The sequence below is a fragment of the Carassius auratus genome, unplaced genomic scaffold (assembly GCF_003368295.1).
Source record: "Carassius auratus strain Wakin unplaced genomic scaffold, ASM336829v1 scaf_tig00215230, whole genome shotgun sequence".
NCBI lineage: Eukaryota > Metazoa > Chordata > Actinopteri > Cypriniformes > Cyprinidae > Carassius > Carassius auratus.
The window spans coordinates 149,063-169,802 of NW_020527997.1; the positions used below are offsets into that span (position 1 = coordinate 149,063).

Genomic DNA, 20,740 nt, shown 5'->3' on the forward strand with positions numbered 1-20,740 from the left:
TAAATTAGCTTATGCCTCCGTTGCTGAAATCACAAATACATTTGAGGTGTTTTTATTATTATTATTATTTTTACAAATATCAGGTAAATCTAGAGTATCTGTAAACCTTAAATCAGATTGCGTTGTTTGGTAATCCCAATGTATCAAAGTCCAGTCTGTTGAATATTAACTACGCATTCCTGACGTAGCCGCCGTCTCTCCAATGGAAGATACACGCGTCATGAATATTAATGAGCAGAACCTTCGCCGTAGTAGAACCGAGCGCCAGAACGCCAAACAGCGCAGTGCGCCTGAGCGAAAAACAGAGGAAGTGGCGGCTGAAGCAGCTCCGCACCTTTTCCGGTAACAGCGACTGAACGACCCGCACCGAGAGATCGACCGGAGAGAACCGAGCCGGGGCACGCGAGAGGGGGACTGTTAGAAGAGGTAAATTTAGTGGGCACATCGAAACTTCAAAGAACAAAGTTGTGTTTGACACCCCTCCCTTCTCTCATCCGCTTTCTCTCGTGTTTCAGGGACGGAAGAGAGGGAACTCGGGACGAACGACTGACGATCTGACGCGCGTCGGAAGGGAATGAGCGCTAAACCACCGCGACCCGATACCGGGTTCACTTTAATAAAGACTAGAGAGACGCGTCACAGATCCGCACATATATACCGACTTCAGTCTCTGAGTTGTGACGCTTGATTACAGCGCTGTGTGAGTTTTGAAAGCCAAACAATAAAAGTGCTTTTCTAACTGACCAAAAACTCGCTTTCCTCCAGCAACAAATCTTATATATGCACTGCCAAGAAGATGGGGAAGATGCTTTCGAAGATCTTTGGCAACAAGGAGATGAGGATATTGATGCTTGGACTTGACGCGGCGGGGAAGACGACAATCCTTTACAAGCTGAAGCTGGGACAGTCGGTCACCACCATCCCGACGGTGGGCTTCAACGTGGAGACCGTCACGTACAAGAACGTCAAGTTCAACGTGTGGGACGTGGGCGGTCAGGATAAGATCCGGCCGCTGTGGCGACACTATTACACCGGCACCCAAGGCTTGATCTTCGTGGTGGACTGTGCGGATCGCGACCGCATCGACGAGGCTCGACAGGAGCTGCATCGCATCATTAACGACCGAGAGATGCGCGACGCCATCATCTTGATCTTCGCCAACAAGCAAGATCTCCCGGATGCCATGAAGCCGCACGAGATCCAGGAGAAGCTGGGTTTGACTCGGATCAGAGATCGCAACTGGTACGTCCAGCCCTCCTGCGCCTCGGCGGGCGACGGACTCTACGAAGGGCTCACGTGGCTCACGTCCAACTACAAATCCTAACGCGCCCAACTAGAAGCAATCCACTTCTGTTTGTAAACTTCTTCGGTTTTACTCTCATTCTTTGATTTCGTTGACATGTAACCCAATTTTTCTTTCGTACACTCCTGTTGAATGTCCGTAAAGTATTACGTTCAGAAGCTGTGGGCTCGTTTTCCTGAATCCCGGAGGATTTTGGGTGTTTGTGTTTGGTTTGTCAGTCCAAAATGGCAGCTTGTTTGTTGACCTCTGTGCCATCGCGTATAACGAATGTAAGACGAGCAGAGCTCTGAACTAAAGCAGAAAGATCTGACTGTGTTCTGTTGAAGAAACTGTCCTTGAAGGAGCTTTGGATTCAATATTTTCTGGACGTGCTCCTCTAAAGACGTGGAGAAGCCAGGAACCAGTGATCTGAGTCTCATCACGAGTGTTTCTGATCCAATCCAGACGACTTAAACCCGTTTCTATCTCCTCCAACCATAACCGCACAAATCACACCAAACCTCTTTTTCTTGTATACTAAATTAATGCTTTATTATTTTGACTTATTTGTTATGCTGAAGAAATAATAAAATCTCTATATATGTATATATCCGGTATGATTATATCTTCTTGATGTGGAACAAGGTTCAGGTTTTATTCAAGCACTGCAAAACAAACCCAACTCTTCTTCTTCAGTGTTTCTCCAGAACTAATCTTTAAACTTCTGTAAATCATGACACATTTACTGGGAACACCTCGAGTCTCGTTTTCTGAGAAACTGAGACGTTTGTTTTCCTTTCAATTATATGATTTTCGGAGCCCATTGACAAATATTTGTTCTTGTTTTAATCATATTTGGACTGGAAAAAGACAGAAACACTGAGGAAGACTAGCACTATTTTGCTGTAACATATTTCTTCATTTTGTTTCTTAATTTTGCTTTATTTGGTTTTAAACAGTCTGAGAAACTCTAAGCACGTGCAGAATGTGATGGATTTCGTGTTTTTGCTGTTTTCACGTGTATCTGAATTAGTGATGACGTCTTTGGTTTCAGGGTCGAATGACCTCATGTTTCCCTCAGGATCTTCTCTCCAGTGATGTGTGGTTTGTTCGGAGGACAATATTTGTCTGAGATGCAACTACTTAAAAATCAGGAATCTGAGGGAGCAAAAAAATCTAAATATTGAGAAAATCATCTTTAAAGTACTTCAAATGAATTCTTAGCAATGCATATTACTAATAAAAATTTAAGTATTTATATATTTACTGTAGGAAATTTATTAAATATCTTCATGGAACATGATCTTAATATCCAAAATATTAATGGCATAAAAGAAAAATCAATAATTTTGACCCATACAATGTATTGTTGTCTATTGATACAAATATACCTGTGATACTGATGTCTGAAAAACAAACATCTTTATGTCACACGTCAACAACTTTCACCTCATTTTTGAATGTTTAATGCTGTGACTAATGAATCTCAAGAAAACATGCTCCGCTCACATTTAATCACTTAAAATAAATCATATTACACTTAATGTAAATTAAGCTAATCAGCATAAATATTTTGTACTGTGATATTATTTCAAAATTAAATAATTTCACCCACAGTAATTAAAACATGCTAAAATATAAATTATTAATTAAAAAAATAAATGCAGTGCAACAAATGTTCCCAAGATGTATAAATATTCTTTGCTCTTTTATCTATTTTAAAATGTTTGTGCATTATTCAATTTGCTAATTACAAAAAAATGGCAAGTAAAATTGAATAAAATGTGAAATTAAGTATTTTAATACAATACTTTGAAAAATATTTTTGCATTTAGGATTATAGTAAATATAGTATTTTTATTTTATGATATATATATATATATATATATATATATATATATATATATATATATATATATATATATATATATATATATATATATATATATATATATTTTTTTTTTTTTTTTTTTTTTATTCAAGTGACCGTCTCAGATCACTAAACACTAATGATGTGTGTTATAGAGATGTTTGTGTCAGAAAACCCCTTTATAATGCTTCATGTTTGAACATCTGTTGGTTTCTGAGGATTTTCTTCTATAAACACTTCAGACTTTATGGAATCTGTGGCTCATTCCCAACGCTCTGTTTACTGGTCTTCACGCCCACCACTTTCAGTCTGGTTTCAGAAATTTCAGAAGATTTGTTCCTTTTTTTAGTGTTTCTTGAGTTGCTTTCCTCCACCTGAAACATTTTAGACATGATGTCTGACTTATTTAGCAGTAGTAAAACTATATCATAATGTTTTGTCCCACACACATCAGGTTTATCAGCAGTGAATGTGATGAAGCTGAGTCAAACCAGATGCTCAACGCGATCAACGGCCCACGTCTTGCTCAGGACAACATTAGTGTGTGTTAGTACACACAATACACGCTTTAGAGACACTGAACGCTGTCTTAATGCTGGATTTGTTTCATCTTTTGGCACCCATTCACTGCCGAGCATCCATTGATGAGACACTGATGCAACATTTCTATAAACCTGATGAAGAAACAAACTCTTAATCTCAGATGGCTTGGATACTTTTATGAACCTTTCTCTAGTTTGAGAGACACTAAACTTTATTGAAGAAAAGAACGTAATCTCTTCATGGTTTGAGACATTAAAAAAGTAAAAAATTTTGGCAACACAGACTCCATAGAAGCTAAGTTAAAAATAAAATAGTAAAGCTATGGATTTTTTTTTTTTTTTTTTTTTTTTTTTTGTATAATAATAGTTACCATATAAGGTTTAAAAGTTACAGTTGCATGATGGGAAGGTAAAAAGTGTTGGTTCAAACGACTCCATCTGGAAAATCAGAAGAACATTTGGAAAAATCTGTAAGTAGGAAGGAAGGAAGTACAGCTCAGGACAACTTCCTGTCTGATTGTTTGCTGCTTTAGAACACAATGCACAAACAGCATCCATCGCTACGGTAACAGAAAAAACACTTCCTGTGCTGAAGAACAATCCACTCGTCCACTACTGAGGGTCCCTAAGAGGCCAGCAGCAGCGTGCTTCAGTCCAGAGACACAGATGACGGTAAATATGACTTGATAAATCAAACACACGATCAGAAAATAAGGTACCAAAGTGAACTTTTTGACTGCCCCACTGACATAATAAAACTCAAACCAATAGAAAATCTAAAAAATAAAACCAGATTCAAAATACTATAATAAGAAGAGCAAAATTCATTTGAGTTTTAATTTTTAAATAACAAATATAAGATGTACTGTACAGTCACTATGCGTTTTGTTTTAATTTTATTATATGCTAATTAAAATAAATAAAACACAAAGTTAAATGTTCTGTTGAAATTTAAATGAACTTTAAATGGTTTAAATAATGCAAACAGTAAAATAAAATGTCCTTTTATCAAATACAAAACATTGTTTTATAGCATTTCTTCTTTAATATTATCTTTTTTAATTTTATTTTGTGTGATCTCATATAACTCCAGCACTTCTGTTCTAAAACTATATTTAGTTTCTGCTCTATGATCCATATTGTATTCTGTTGTATTTGTATTTTGAGCATCAGTTTTACACTTCTATGACGTAGTGCTCAGAGCAATCCGGGACACGTGACTGAGCGGCTGGCGGGGGGAGGGGAGCGCGGGAATCACAGATTTATGAATGAAAACATAAACTTCGCTTTACTCCTTCATGACTTTCAGGTAAAGACGCTAGAGAAATATAAATACCAAAATTAATCATCTACAATCATCTTGGACGCTGAAGGAAAGCCTGATGACAGACACTTCCGCGCGGGTAACTGCGCGCCTCCCCCGCAGAGCTCTTGGTCTGGTCCACTCCGCCGTTTTACTACTCAAAACTAGCTCACTGACGTGCCCGGTTCAAATCGCATTCCGTGGATAAATAGACGTGTTTTGGCGGGGTTCCCGGTATAATTTCCAAGAGACTAAATATCCCGTTATTGGTGTCGCTTCAACCCGCGCCAACATTGTTAAAGTAAACCGATTCGGCGGGAAAACCTCGGACCTGGCAACCCTGAGCTGAATGAATGAGCCGTTTATGATTTAACATTGATTTAATAACATTTTTTACATTATTACCAATCATTATTGTATTATTACTAACATCTAGCATCAAGTCATCGTGAGTGTGTTTAACCAGCTTTAGTGTTCAGGAAGTGAACCTGCCAATAAACTCATTCATAGTTCTGGTAGTCACCGATATTTAAATTAAAAATGTGTCCAATGATTTAAAATAGGACGTGTAGAAAATGTAATGCTTGTTTACACAGTATTTATTGAAACATTTAATTAACGATATTCAACAATCTTATAATGAAAAGCACATGATTGAATTGTAAAAATAAACAAAAATAAAGAGGCAAAAAAAACATTACAATATCTGATCTCTATTATGGCATTTTTACATCAAATTTACATTATTACTGTTATGTCTAATAAAGTTTTAATTATTAATAGTAGTTCACCAATATTTACGGAACGATATAGCCAAAATTTACATGGATTTTTTTTTTTTAATGATAGTTAAATGAGGCATATAAGAAACTGAATGTTTGTTTTAAACTGTATTAATTAAATTTAGCTATGATAATGAAAACCACTATATATATATATATATATAATTTTTTTTCCTTCAAAATTGTAAGTAGAGCAAAAATGATTGGAGTATGTTCTACAAAAAAAATTCAAAATTACACATTTAATTTGATGAGTTACTTGCAGTTTCTGTGTAGTTATTTGTCAAATGTACAATTTCTGAACGAAAATTTCGAATTCAATTAAAATAAAATACAAAATGTACTTTGTAAAAAAATATAAAACAGATAAAGTACATTTTACAAGAAAACACTTTCTGTTTTCACTTTCACATTTAATTCAATGCGTTTAATTATAAAATTAACTGTAATTTATTTTCTAATTAACTATCAAGCTATTATGAAATTAGTAAATTAAATGAAAATAAATATCAACGTTTACAAGAAATCACTATATCTTCTCAGTCTTCAAAATTTCACGTTTATGATAAATTGTGAAATTTAATAGCATATATATATATATATATATATATATATATATATATATATATATATATATATATGCTATTCCCGTAGACAAAACAGTAATAATGTAAATTTGATGTAAAAATGTCATATATATATATATATATATATATATATATATATATATATATATATATATATATATATATATTTGCTATTTATATTTTTAAAAAATTATGTAGATTCAGGAACATAAGCAGATAATTTCACAATGTTTACATTTATGTATTTAGCAGATGCTTTTATCCAAACAGAAGAAGCAGTTCATCAAACAATATCAATAGTTCAATCTTTGACTCTTTCATCTTTTCCATGGTTCCTTTTGCAACTTTTCCCTGAAAAGAGGAACCAGAAACGGCTTTTCTGTGAAAACAGTCTTTTAAGAGTGTAACCGTGTCAGCTTTGTTAGATGCTGGATTTAATTTGGGTTGATGAATCAGCCAATCAGGTGCCGGTATCGTCTGTCCTGGAGTCCCGGCTCGGTCTGATATATGAGTGTGTTATTAAGAGGAGGATCCACTCAGGAAGTGTGTGTGATAGCAGGAAGTGCTTCTGCAGCGGCTGGCACACACACATCCAGTCAGAACATAATCTGATCTGTGTTAGGAACACTTCATCCAGCTGCATGCATGATGGGTTTAGTTATGTGTTAATATTAATTAATAATGCCCCATGAGCACAGTTTGGAGAGATTCCCTCTATAAAATAGTGTTAGTGTTGTTTGCTACAGCATGCATCTGTGTCATTCATAGTCTCATCATATGAATCTTTTTCTGTTGATTCATCATTTGAGTCTGAAGAAGAGAGGTGAACTAGAATTGACTGGTTCTAAATGAAAGCGTTGTTGCACCGTGTTTGAAGATGTAACACACACGGTTTCTCAAGCTAGTGTGTGTGTTGAGCATGAGTGTGTGTGTGTGCTGCAGGTATAATGGCTCTCTGCCAGGAGGAGACCGCGGGCGCAAGAGGAGCCGCTTCGCTCTTCACAGGAGGACCAGAGCTAACGGCGTCAAGCCCAGCACCGTACACATCCTCAGCAACCCACACAACAGCGAGGTGCGTGTTTCATTCAGCTAGGAGGCTTCTTAAACACAGTGCATTGTGGGATAGTGAAGCTCCGTGACCTGTCCCTGCAGGCGGTGAACAGCAGGGGGCAGCACAGCATCTCCTTCACCCTCTCCAGGAACCAGACCGTGGTGGTGGAGTACTGCCATGAGGACCACACAGACATGTTCCAGGTCAGACCACCGCTCAAACTGACCGTAACTGAACTTCTAGTGAAAGAATTCTGAAAAACAAACACACAGAGAAAAATCTGTGTCAGTAAACATGACCAAAAAATTAAAAAATATATATAATAAATAAATTAATTTGAGATTGAGATTATATAAAAAAAAAATTGTTAATAAATAAAAATAAAATTGAACATTGAAAAATGAATAAATAAATTAATAAATTAATTGTTGCCTTTGCACCCAGCTGAAATAAGTTAAATTTTTTAAGCACTAAAATTAACACTAAAACTAAAACCATATCTTAAAAAACTCATAAAAATGTCAAAACACAACTAAATGACTAAAAATGAAACTAAAATTGGAAATATACAAATAAATGCTAACTCAAAATGTTAACCAAAACGAATTATTTTATATATTATAATATATTATATGTATATTATATTTTATTTGAAACTAAAAAATGTCAAAAGAACATAAAATACTTCAAATTGAGCTAAAGTTTAAATAATTGAAAATATAAAAATAAACACCAACTCAAAATATTAACAAAAACTAATACCAAATAAATCATAGTGTGTGTGTGTGTATAAGTAATGTGTAATAACAATGAAAAATTCTATTGAGAACATTAAAACTAAATGTATTTTTTTATGTTTTTTTTTCTCTAATTTTTTATTATTATTGTTTATATATATATATATATATATATATATATATATATATATATATATATATATATATATATATATATACATATAATTTATTTCTTTTTCTTTTTTTTTTTTTTTTTTTTTTTTTGCTTGCATGTGTTTTCTAGAAGCTCAAACGACAGATCACGGTTTCGATTCTCAGCAAAAGTCCCTGATACAAATGTACACAGATCATTCATGCATGTGTGTAAATGTAACGCCTTGAGTTGAGAAACTGACACATAGTCGATGTTTGTGCAGCTCAGTCGCAGACTTCATGCTCTGCAGTGTATCTCTGAGTTCAGCAGCACTTCTGACCCTCGGGTCACACTGAAGACTGACCGGCTCCGCTCTGATCTGTGTGATGTGTGTTCTGCAGATCGGCCGCTCCACCGAGAGCCCCATAGACTTCATGTTGACGGACACACAGGGAGCGTCCCAGGAGAGCGAGGACTCGTGTTCGGCTCCCAGCACTATCTCACCCAAGGTGCACTGACGATCGCAAATCATAGCGTGAATAAAAGTGATCCTTGCATACCTTCAGACTGTTTCGGTTTCGTTCTTTACATTTACAGTCGGAAATATTTATGTCTAGTCTTTTAAAAATGCCATCCGTAAATCAAGACTCATTTTACTGGAGACGCAAAAGTCTTGTTTTCCGGTAAGCTGATCACAATTCAGTTTTTGCTTAAAACAATCAAGACTAGTTTCTGCTTTGAGTCAGCGTGATGCTTCTTGAGCTGTTTGTTCTAGTTTTGATCAGTTTCTCTTCACGTGTTCATCTCCAGTTAATCAGTCTGGATTTGAGGAAGTTTGGATATTTGTGCTGGAGAACAAGACTGAAATCACTTTTTATGCAGGGTGATCAAGGTACAGTAAAAGTTATTCATATTAATGTTTGAAAGCACACATATTCAATCCATTATCTTTTTTTTTTTAAACCATAGAAACCATATTGACATTTCATTCAGTTCATTCTGTAAGGTTTGGTTTTGTATTTTTAGGGTTTTTTTCTTCTTTGTCTTAAAAGGGCTTAAATGCCTTCATAAAACCCTCAGAAACCTAGTGTACAGTGAGTTAATGTCAAGAGTGTAGTTTGATTCTGATTCTGACAAAGCAGACATTTAATTGTGTAATCAAAATGATTTCCAGAGACAATTTATGTACAATGGTATCTCTACTAACACTTGAAACTCATTGTAAGTAATGTCTGACTATGGAAATTATAGTTAAATTTAAAAAATTAAATTTATGCATTTAGCAGACGCTTTTATCCAAAGCGACTTACAGTGCATTCAGACTATCAATTTTTACATACCATATAATATCATTTTATATCTATATATTATATTTTATTATAGTTGCTGCACTTTTAGGTGCACTTTTTAGTTTTTAGTTTCTTTTAGTTGCGATCCGATTAGAGCGCTTCAAACTGAATCGTTTTGCAACGCAGGTGAAACAGAAACGGTGATGCGTTGAACACACTGTTCTGATGACGCAAGAGTTGCTACTATGGCAGCTGAGAAGGCAATTCTTTGCATTCTTTGTGTTTCTTACCTAATTCAGACTAAAACACATTTAGCCTCACATACTGACTTTATTTGTAGTTCATACGGTTTTAACACCCTGTATTTTCTTTCTCATTTTTAGGAAAATCACTTAATTACCATTGTTTATTTCTATACCAAATGTCATACACTTGCAATGAAGCTAAAAATATAAACAACTACATAATTATGTTGATATCCTATATTTTTACAATAAAACTTACTACAAACATGTCTTCTAATATCCTCAGTTGTTGCATATACCGAGCTGCAACGAACACATTTGTACATTATTTTCTTTGAAGCCATTATGTGAGATCACTTTAATACCGCATGCTTTATTTACATGTTGCTGCTGATTGGACTGCAGTTCTGACACACCCACCAAACAAGCGAAAACACATCTCAAACCCTGTTCCAGGAAACATTACGTTGTACACGGAAACCGTAGCAAAACGCGCACCGTTTTGAACTTGAACATGCCCCGGAGTTTCAGAGTCAGTTTCGGAGTTCGGAGCGTGAATCATTTGAGTCAGTTCGGGGATCGCGAATCATTTGAATCAGTTCGGGAGTTCGTAGCGGGATCCCGAATCATTTGAATCAGTTCATGAGTTCGAAGCGGGATCGCGAATCATTTGAGTCAGTTTGGGGATCGCAAATCATTTGAATCAGTTCGGGAGTTCGAAGCGGGATCGCGAATCATTTGAATCAGTTCATGAGTACGAAGCGGGATCGCGAATCATTTGAGTCAGTTTGGGGATCGCGAATCATTTGAGTCAGGTCGGGAGTTCAAAGCGGATTCGCGAATCATTTGAGTCAATTCGGGAGTTCAAAACGGGTTCGCGAATCACTTGAGTCAGTTTGGGGATCGCAAATCATTTGAATCAGTTCGGGAGTTCGAAGCGGGATCGCGAATCATTTGAATCAGTTCATGAGTTCGAAGCGGGATCGCGAATCATTTGAGTCAGTTTGGGGATCGCAAATCATTTGAATCAGTTCGGGAGTTCGAAGCGGGATCGCGAATCATTTGAATCAGTTCATGAGTTCGAAGCGGGATCGCGAATCATTTGAGTCAGTTTGGGGATCGCAAATCATTTGAATCAGTTCAGGAGTTCGCAGCGGTTTCGCGAATCATTTGAGTCAGTTTGGGGATCGCGAATCATTTGAGTCAGTTCGGGAGTTCAAAGCGGATTCGCGAATCATTGAGTCAGTTTGGGAGTTCGTAGCGGTTTCGCGAATCATTTGAGTCAGTTCAGGAGTTCGCAGTGGTTTCGCGAATCATTTGAGTCAGTTCAGGAGTTCGCAGCGGTTTCGCGAATCATTTGAGTCAGTTTGGGGTTCACGAATCATAGCTGTATATGGATACGCATTTTTAACTAATTTAGTAGCTAGTTTTTATTACGTTTTTCACGCGTGTTTAGGTGTGATATGTGAACTCATATTTTTTGTTTTAATGATGTGCCTTTTAACAGTATCAAATATATTCAAAAACTAAACAAATGGTGCCTAAAAAGTGCACGCATCTAGGCTAATGTAAAGTTATATGATGAAGTCATACTAGTGAACGTGTGCATTTTGAGTGCGTTCTTTCACTGCATTATTCGGTGTATTCAAATGCATTTATGAATGCATGAGAATGATCACAAAATTCAAGATATGGGGGTTAGAAAATGTATATATATCATTGTATGTATATGCATCAATATCACAGGAGGCGTAACATTTCAGTTTTTCTCCAAAAATCAGCATGATTAAAATGTGATATTAAGTTATTACAAACAATTTTGCAGAATAATGTAATATATTAATGAATAATAGCCTAAAGAACCTTTGGCTATTATGGTTCTTTGACTATTTTCAAAAATATTGAAAAAATCTTGTGCCAAAAGGGTTCTTTCTTGTCATTGTATAACCTTTTTAGCATAAAAGGTTTTTTGGAATTGAGTAAAGAACCCTATGGTTCTATATAGAACCCCAATGAACCCTTTTTTCTAAGAGTGTTGTCTAGTGTTGGGCAGTAACGCACTATTAGTAACGCGTTACTGTAACGCAGTTACTTTTGACAATAACTAATACTGTAACGCATTACTTTTTAAATTAAATAACTCATGGTTACCATATGGTGCATTGTCTGTTACTTTTTTTAAATTAATAAATTTTGACTGAAGTGCAGCCTAACCTGTTTGCAGCAGTGAAGCATTGTGGGATTGGTGGATGCCAACCACTGTAAACACGAAGGCGCACTGTGGGCGTGTCTCCGTTTATTCAAGTATAAGCCACTTTAGTTTTTGATTCTGAATATATTATTCAGGTGTTTTGTTATTTATTTCAGAAATCCTTGTGATATACAATATTCAGTTTGTGCTGGTCTGACTTAATCAAAATAGTGTTTAAAAATTACTTTCTGTTTTACTTTGTGTTTGTATAGACCATAACGCATAAAAGTGCATTAATGGGAACATTAAAGAAAGTTCTTTAAAACAGTAACTAAAAAGTTACTTTAAACAGTAATGCATTACTTTTTGGTGTAAGTAATCAACAAAGTAATTGGGTTACTTTTTGAATTAAGTAACTAGTAACTGGTACTATTTCTTAGTAACTAGCACAACACTGGTAACCAATCACACGGGATTCTGTTGAGCTCATGAATGCATTGTCCAATCAGAGGCATTCTGATGAGTCATCGCTGAAAAGCCTGTGTTTTGTTCAGTGCGCGCGCTCGCTGCCTGAACGCTCTCATCATAAACAAAGTGCAGATGTGTGTACGTGACGTAAGATATTAATTTCACAGTATAAACAGCTTTAGGAAGTTGTTGAGAGGGACTGAACTATGTAGCGATGAAAGTGTTCTTACTTGAGCCTATGCTCTACATTCAGGTAGAATCGTCCAGGTAAATGTATTTTTAATAGTGAATTGAGACCATCGTCTTTAGTGTGCCATTGCAACAACACCATAAATGTTTTTCATTAAATAGAAAGTTAAACCAATATTTCATTAAACAATGCAATTAAAAATGAACTGATCATGTTGTACAGGTGTATTTCAGTGCATTGGTTAGAAGTGCATGTATGTGTGTATGCTGGACAAATAACTGACAAACATTTTCTTAAAGATTAGGACATATTTGATTGTTCTTAAACCTTTGCTTGTTGGTAAGATTGCTTTAGTACCCTTATTAGTGATGAATGAAGTTCTGCTGCATGTTATATGAAGAAGCGTGAGCTCAATACAACGAGGCGTGCAATTAATCAGTTCCAGAAAGAAACACAAAACTGGTCTTAACTGAAAGAAAACAAGCTGACAATAAGATGCAAATCTCAATTTGTTCATTATATACAGCATAACCAGACATTTATAAGAAATTATTTGAAGGCCAGTTTTGATGAGGAACACCAGCAAAATAAATACATTTGTAACAGAAAAAGAAAGCACTGCAAAAAATACATGATTAGATCTTTTATTTGAGTGTATTTACAGTGTTCACATTTGTAGGACACTGAACACTCTTACTGTAAAGATATTTCACAACTTTGATAAAAACACCCTGCAGTGAATCAGATGAAACACAAACACGTCACGTGAGGAGATCAGATTGTCATGACAACAACATCATAACGATCATATTTACAGTCTACTGTAAGTACAGTATTTCTGTCATGATGTGTGTGAATGTGAGGCGGCTTCCAATCAAACCAGAGTCGTAAAGCATTGTGTGCTGTTATTATATCACTGTTTGATCCTGGATTCTGATTGGCTGACAGACGTTTCAGGTGATATTAATGTTTCTGAACTGATGACGGCATCTTAATAACAGAAGAATGTTATTCTTTATATTTTATGGACTAAAACCTGAAAAATAGCAAGAAATAAACACATATATAAATGCGGTTATACAAGTGGAATAATTAACTGTTTTGAGTTACTGAAAATGAACATTCACCCAAGACCCTTTATTTAAAAAATAATAATAATAAAAACATTTTTGTTGCTTGAAATAAAATAAAAAATAATATATATATTTTTAGTTAGTTTGCAAGATTACATTTTTCATTTAAATTTTATTTCTCATTTAATTTAATAATTTATTTAACAATTTAATATTCAACGTACTTGAAAAACATAACAAAAATAAGTTAAATCTGAATCTTTTTTTTATCAACTTTATGGACACACACACACACACACACATATATATAAATGAAAACATCATAAAATGTGACTCAAAATATTATTAAAGCTTATAATAATAGCATCTCAATGATGTTTCTCATCAGTGTAAATGGTTCTTATTGTGATTCTGAAAGAGGATTCATGTTCTAGATGATCTGAGTGTCTATCTCAGCTGTCTCTGGTCAGAACTCGTCTTCTGAGCTGTCGGCCAGCAGCATGGCGTTGTCTGGTCCGCTGCGCACTTCTCTGGGAGGCTGAAAACCATCAACATTGAAGGGAAATCACCAGATTGAGAGGTAAAGGATGGAAGATGAATCTACTGAAGACTGTGATGATGGTACCTTCCTCCTCTGGTGTTTGAAGCTGTTCCTCCGTCGATGGATCGCTCTGATGCTGTAGAGAGCTCCGACCAGAAGAAGAGCTCCAGCGATCCCGATCCCCACCGGAGCCAACATCCCCGACACATACCCAGCCTACAGACACCAGCGAGCGCTTTACAGACTCTTCTGCTCACAGACGCTGCGCTTACTTGATCAGACACTTGTCAAATATTTTCAACACTGATAATAATCAGAAATGTTTCTTGAGCAGTAAATCATCATATTATTCTGATTTCTGAAGATCATGTGACACTGAAGACTGGAGGAATGATGCTGAAAATACAGCGTAGCATCACAGAAATACATTACACTTTAAGACAGATTCACACAGAAAACAGATGGTTTATATTAGAATTATATTTATCATTTTTAAAGAGTCATCAGTACCTTCTCTCTGATGAGCTCCACCCAGCTCCGCACTGCAAACACACAGAGAGAGAGAGAGAGAGTGTGTGTGTGAGAGAGAGAGAGAGAGAGAGTGTGTGAGAGAGAGAGAGAGAGAGAGTGTGTGTGAGAGAGAGAGAGAGAGAGAGAGAGAGAGAAAGAGAGGGAGAGAGTCTCTTTATAATGATGAAGAAGCGAGGAGACGGATGTGATCCGGCGCTCGACTCTCACCCAGGCCCTGGTTCCGCTGCACCCAGACGGGAGGAGGAGGGATCAGGCTGTACGGCGGGGCCATGGTGCTCTCTGTCAGGTCCTCTTCGCTCTCCTCCTCATCAGAGTCCACCTCCTCTTCCTCCTCATCTTCATCAGGCTCCTCTGTAACACAGAGACGTTCAGCTGATCTGATCTGAACACACGACAAACCGTTCGATTCGGGATCAGCCGTCAGAGGCTTATGGGTAACAGAGCGCTGCGTGACATCATCACCTGCTGGGCCAATCAGAACAGCTTATGTCAGCTTTAGAACTTAATATATCAACAATCTACATCAGAAGTTAGACAGCAGATGTTGTGTGTATAGAGCGATGACGTATTTCTTTAAGCCAAAACCCCAAAGTCTTGAAAAGATGGTTACTAACAAGTGTCAGTGAATGGGTGCCGTCAGAATGAGAGTCTGATAAAAACATCTCAATAATCCACAGCACTCCAGTCCATCAGTGAACATCTGGAGAAGACAAAACCTGAAACACATCCAGCATTAAGATGATTTTAACTCAAACACATAGAGTCTACAATCCAGAATAACACTTCCTCCAGTGAAAAAGTGTGATGTTTTTATCAGCTGTTTGGGCTCTCATTCTGACGGCACCCATTCACTTACAGTGAACAAGTGATGCAACGCTACATTTCTCCAAACCTGATGAGGAAACAAACTGAGATAAACTGAGGGTGAACACATTTACAGCAGATAGTAATTTTCAGAAGAACTGTTTCTTTAATTTGTGAAGACTGACTCAGCATTTGACTCAAACTCTTACGGGTCACAGAGCTTTCTTTCTGCAATAATCCAATAGAAAAATCATATTGGGCTTTATTTGAGGGAATCAGTGAAGCTCCAGAAGTATGTCATCACTACTGCTCTGTTATATATTCTCACGTTGTGTCGTCCCATGATGCTCTGCTTCCGGATGGGGTTCTGTGATTGGCTCTTTCGTTCCTAAGAGACGGATGTCAGAGGAAGTGTGAACCGTATCCATGGACACCATCCGCTCCATGGTTACAGCAGCTGGCGTCATGGCAACAGACGGTCCAGATGATGCTCTGGGTGCCGTGACGTCTTCAAACGGCTCAAAGATCAAAGGAAGGTCTTCGGAGGACATGGTGGCCGGAGACGAGACGCTCACTTCCTCTGGAGCAGGAAGTAGAGGACAGACACAAGCAGTCAAAATATCTGGATCACTTCTCATGTTCTCAGAAAACACACAAAACCTCAGACTGGGCTCAGATTTGCTCAAAGTGTAAAAATAAAAATATAGTTTTTGTTTTTATTTAGAATTAAATTTAACTTTATCTTTATTTTTTCTAAGTTTGAGCAGTTTTTTGTGTTTTTGTCATTTTTACAAAAATATGTCTGTAGAAGTTTTTATTTCAGTTTTAGTTATTTTAGTGCATCAAGTTAAACTAAATCAAAATATGAAATGCTGATTCTGAATAAACAGTAACTGAAATAAAATGTGTTTTTAATTTAATTTAATTTATTCCCAGTAACATGTAAAGTTTTAGTAATTTTTCTGTGTGATTTTCTCATATTTAAATTGTATTTATCAGTTTTTTGTATATTTATGTCTGTATAGTTTGTATTAATTTTATTTCAGTTTTAGTTATTTTATTACATCAGTGTAACTAAATCGAATGAGAAAAATTTGTATATTTTTAGTTAATTTTAGTCCTTTTTGTCTATATTAAGTTTTAGTTTTTATTTTATTTTTATAGGAAAATGAACTGATTTGTAAGAACTATAATATACAGTTCAGTCAAAAAGGTTTGCTGCTCATTTTGCGAAGAGAAATAAATGATCTAGTTAAGCTTCATTTGATGCACCATTGCATTCTCACTTTGAAGTCGTCTGCATTTCGTCTTATCATCCATGATGCATTACTGATCCATGAATGTTTTAGAAACACTGCGTCTGAAACAATGACTCCACTGATATTTGACACATGTTGACTTCATGTCAGACAGCGTGAGCCAAGACGATCAACCCCATCAGGACGCGTGAGCATGAATAATGTGTGTCTCCTCTTTTAGCAGCCAGTCCCACTTTCTTCCAGCAGATCTCAGAATAGAAAGTAATTAGGCTGTCGCCGGCGTCCGCTGAGGACTCGAAGTGGAGCGGGACGCTCTCAAGACTCACATCAGATTCATTCAGTGTGATTGAGAGACTCTAGCACACGGACACTGAACACAACGGATCTGATAACGACTCTGATATTGTCAGAAAACCTCAGATGAGATCTCAAACTGCGCTCAGGATCGATTAATACTGTTCATATTCTGAACCAGGGTTATTATAGTTAACTAAGAACATTTTTGCTACTTGAAATAAAATTTTCAATGATTTCAACTAGTCAACAATTACAAAAAAAATATTCAAAATTCTAAATATAAAATCATCTCAATGATACTAAAATAGCTTTGCATCTGTTTTAGTCTTTTTTTAACATTTAGTTTCATTAATTATGCAGAGTAACCCTAACATTATATACTAAGCACATGTAGTTAATTAAAACTGCATATAATTACACTGTAACAACGACACAATAAAATCCAACCCATTTCATAATTATTATTTTTTACTTCAGTTCTGTTTATTTCATATTAAGTAGCAACAGTTTATTTTATGTGAGCCGCTGCACGTCTGTAGTTTGTCTGGTTCCCTCACCTGTCTGCAGACGATCCGCTTCTGTCCAGGTGTCCGGAGCGTCCAGCGGTCTGGAGCTGAAGTCTGAGTCTGGGACATGAGCGTCTCCAGCTTCAGTGCTGTCCGCTGCAGAGGTTTGTGAGGAACTGATGAGACTGGAGGAGTCTGAAGCCCGGGATCTGTCCATCAGAGATGAGGAGGACTCTTTCTCTTCTCTGTGAAGGTCTCCTGGGTGTCTCCCGTGAGGGACGGCCCAGCTTAGGAGACACAGCGCCACCATCAGGAGACTGTGCAGAGCTGCAGCGGTGAACATTGTGGATCCGTCCAGCTGGAACCAGATCTGAAACACCAATGCACACTTCCTGTAGAGAAAATCCCAAGCGCTGTGCTATGAACTCAAGAAGTTGCTTATATTTTTATTTTATGGATATGAGGGGCATGCATTGCTTTTAGACGTTCAGCTTTAACACCAAGGGTGTAAGTTTGGATTTGAAACTCGAGTCAGTCATTGCTTCACAAAATGATTCACTCCAATCGGATCGCCAATCGTTTTTTAATGACTTCTTTTTTAGGAAATATCAATCCATTAAAAGCAGTAGTATACAGTTATAAAAGCAAAAGAATTAAAGAAAGAGTACCCCAAATATACATAACTTTAGAAAACGAACTGTGGTTTTATTACGGTAATATTTGTTATTTAATGTTAGTTCAAACAATAAACAACACAGTATTTATGAATCTTTGTTAATGTTAGTTCACAGCACATTAACTAATTTTAATTTAATAATGCATTGGTAAATGTTCAAATGAACTAAGATTAATAAATGCAGTGGAAGTGTTGTTAATGTTTAGTTCATGTAAACTAATGAACCTTATTGTAAAGTGTTACCGTTTTTATATAACCACAGTTTTACTACAAATACTATAAAATATGTTTAGTGTATCAGAATCATGGTTAGGCTGATTTGTGGTTACTATGATTTAACTACAGTAACCAATGGGGTTTGGGTCAAAAGGGATGTTTTTCCTGGTGAACAACAACAACAACAACAACAACAACATTAAAAACAGTAAAGAGTAGCCTCAGTCAAATCCTTGAGCACAATAATAATATTAGGGATGCACCGAAATGAAAATTCTTGGCCGAAACCGAAAACCGAAAAAGAGAAAACCAAGGCCGAAAACCGAAACCGAAACACCGAAAGAAATGATGCCAATTATTAGTACCGTTGCATTTATTGCTATGACCGTGTACTAACTTGACTAAAATTAAGACATTGCAATTGCACAAATTAATATTAAAGTTTCAAAAATAATTACAATTACATAACTTATTTTTTTAAAAAAAACATAGAAATACATAATTACAAATGATGCAAATATTTATTAAGCACATTGCAACAATGCACAGTATAAAATAAAATTCAAACTAAAAATGTATCCCACTCGTGTATATTTAATAATAATGTACAGGCCTACTGGCCTGCAGAAAGATTTTAAAATGAACAGTTCTCTCATAAAAACAAAGTGCATTTAGGTGAAGTGCATTTGAAATTTTTCTATGTAGGCCTAGAAAGTGCATTACTTCTCCAGTTGGCAAGACTGTTATCACTTCTGGGGATGGGGACTTCAGACAGATAACCATCTAGCTGTTGAGCAGTTGAGCTTGTCATCTGCCTGACATTTGAGAAATATTTGAGAGAGTGTATTTAAATAGGGCCAGGGCATAAATAAACATTTTTATCAAATTAAAGCAGAAATCTAGCAGAAAATCTAGCATAAATATGGCTACAATCTGATATTATGTATGTATATATGTTTGTGTGTGTGTGTGTGTGTGTGTGTGTGTGTATAGTAGCCTAAGAACAAAATAGCCAACGTATTATTATTATTTGAGGCACTTTCTTGCAGAATTCCACTGAACATATCAGACAACGATGGTGCATGCCACTCATCTGGTGCAGAGACGAGTCTTTTCTGCACTCTGATCTGTCTTCTGCGCTTGGCGCTTCTCCGTTTCCACGCGGGTTCTCCGCATCCAGCGCGGCCTGGATCATTTCTCGTGCGCGCTGCCTTATTTCCGCATCCAAGTAAAGTTCTTTATAACGCGGATCAAGCACATTCGCGATGAAGTGCAGAGGATCCGAAAAAAACTCAGTGAGACGTGTGCTCACAGACTTTATAAGACTGTACTTTTCTTTGTTTTTACTTTGTGGTCCGTCTTAATCTCTTTGTTAGGAGACGCTTTAGTGCTGCGAATAAAGGAATACGAAGAGAGAGAATGTTCTCACTGGTGTTAAGTGAATGTCGCATGGAGCTCGTGGTCTGCGCTATGCTGGTGCACGTGCAGGTAGCGGTTTCTGTTTGCGTCATCACAACATTTCGGCCGTGTTGTTTCGGTGATAAAAGTCTATCGGCCAAAAACCGAAAAGGCCATTTTCGGCCGATAATTTTCGGTGGCCGAAATTTCGGTGCATCCCTAAATAATATATCTTAGATTTGCCTATATTTGAAAGTTATGTGCTGCTAGTTTATCCATCATTCTGTAAAAGTCTGCATTTTCTTGCTCTTTCAGTTCTGCAGCAGTAACTTGACACACACACACACACACACACACACAGTGTCTAAAAATAGCACAGAGCTCGTCTCAGAGACAATGCGCGCGACTCTCTCATGCAGAAATGTTCATGCATTACTGCTCTGTTTGCATCCTTTCATACCAACATTCTTGCAGACGCGCGCGTGGTTTTCTCAGCCACTGCACGCGTTATTTCTGGACTGTCACTGTCAGAATGTGTGTGTGTGTGTCTGTGGGGCAGATTCCCTCGAGTCCTGCGCGTGACCGCATGCAGAAACTGACTGCTCCTCTTCATAACGAGGTAAACACACAGAAGGACAGTAACGAGGCTCTCCTCACCTGCGCGTGAACATCAGCAGCAGCTCTGAGCTCTGTCTGCGTCATCAGGTCCAGCCGCGCGCCACGAGTCTGCGCACAATGCACGAACTATTGTTATGATTACTTATTAATT

The 20,740-nt window shown here is 36.8% G+C and overlaps 3 protein-coding genes across 8 annotated transcripts; 2 read left to right on the forward strand and 1 right to left on the reverse strand.

Moving 5' to 3' along the window:
- Positions 1-269: 269 nt before the first annotated feature.
- On the forward strand, positions 270-1,896 carry LOC113094024 (ADP-ribosylation factor 6-like). Its single transcript, XM_026259649.1, has 2 exons — positions 270-426; positions 516-1,896. The coding sequence occupies exon 2, from the start codon at positions 797-799 to the stop codon at positions 1,322-1,324; it is 528 nt and encodes a 175-aa protein (XP_026115434.1). The 5' UTR covers positions 270-426; positions 516-796; the 3' UTR covers positions 1,325-1,896.
- Positions 1,897-4,121: 2,225 nt separating this feature from the next.
- Positions 4,122-8,844, forward strand: LOC113094025 (E3 ubiquitin-protein ligase pellino homolog 2-like). 2 transcript variants are annotated; one of them, XM_026259650.1, is made up of 4 exons: positions 4,913-5,003; positions 7,309-7,438; positions 7,519-7,620; positions 8,689-8,844. In XM_026259650.1, exons 1-4 carry the CDS (start codon positions 4,993-4,995, stop codon positions 8,803-8,805), a joined length of 360 nt encoding a protein of 119 aa, XP_026115435.1. In that variant the 5' UTR covers positions 4,913-4,992; the 3' UTR covers positions 8,806-8,844. The 2 variants fall into 2 exon arrangements, 1 of the variants encoding a protein (XP_026115435.1); XR_003287966.1 differs by lacking the exon at positions 4,913-5,003 and adding an exon at positions 4,122-4,366 and having other exon boundaries at positions 7,309-7,620; positions 8,689-8,735.
- Positions 8,845-14,000: 5,156 nt separating this feature from the next.
- Positions 14,001-20,706, reverse strand: LOC113094036 (armadillo-like helical domain-containing protein 4). Of its 5 annotated transcripts, none has more exons than XM_026259664.1 (7): positions 20,629-20,706; positions 17,733-18,073; positions 15,948-16,199; positions 15,023-15,280; positions 14,795-14,826; positions 14,369-14,500; positions 14,001-14,281 (listed from the first exon to the last, which is right to left on the reverse strand). In XM_026259664.1, the coding sequence occupies exons 1-7, from the start codon at positions 20,640-20,642 to the stop codon at positions 14,210-14,212; spliced, it is 1,101 nt and encodes a 366-aa protein (XP_026115449.1). In that variant the 5' UTR covers positions 20,643-20,706; the 3' UTR covers positions 14,001-14,209. The 5 variants fall into 5 exon arrangements, with proteins under 5 accessions (XP_026115449.1, XP_026115448.1, XP_026115447.1 ...); XM_026259663.1 differs by having other exon boundaries at positions 15,023-15,277; positions 17,733-18,051; positions 20,629-20,681; XM_026259662.1 differs by having other exon boundaries at positions 17,733-18,051; positions 20,629-20,681.
- Positions 20,707-20,740: the final 34 nt, after the last annotated feature.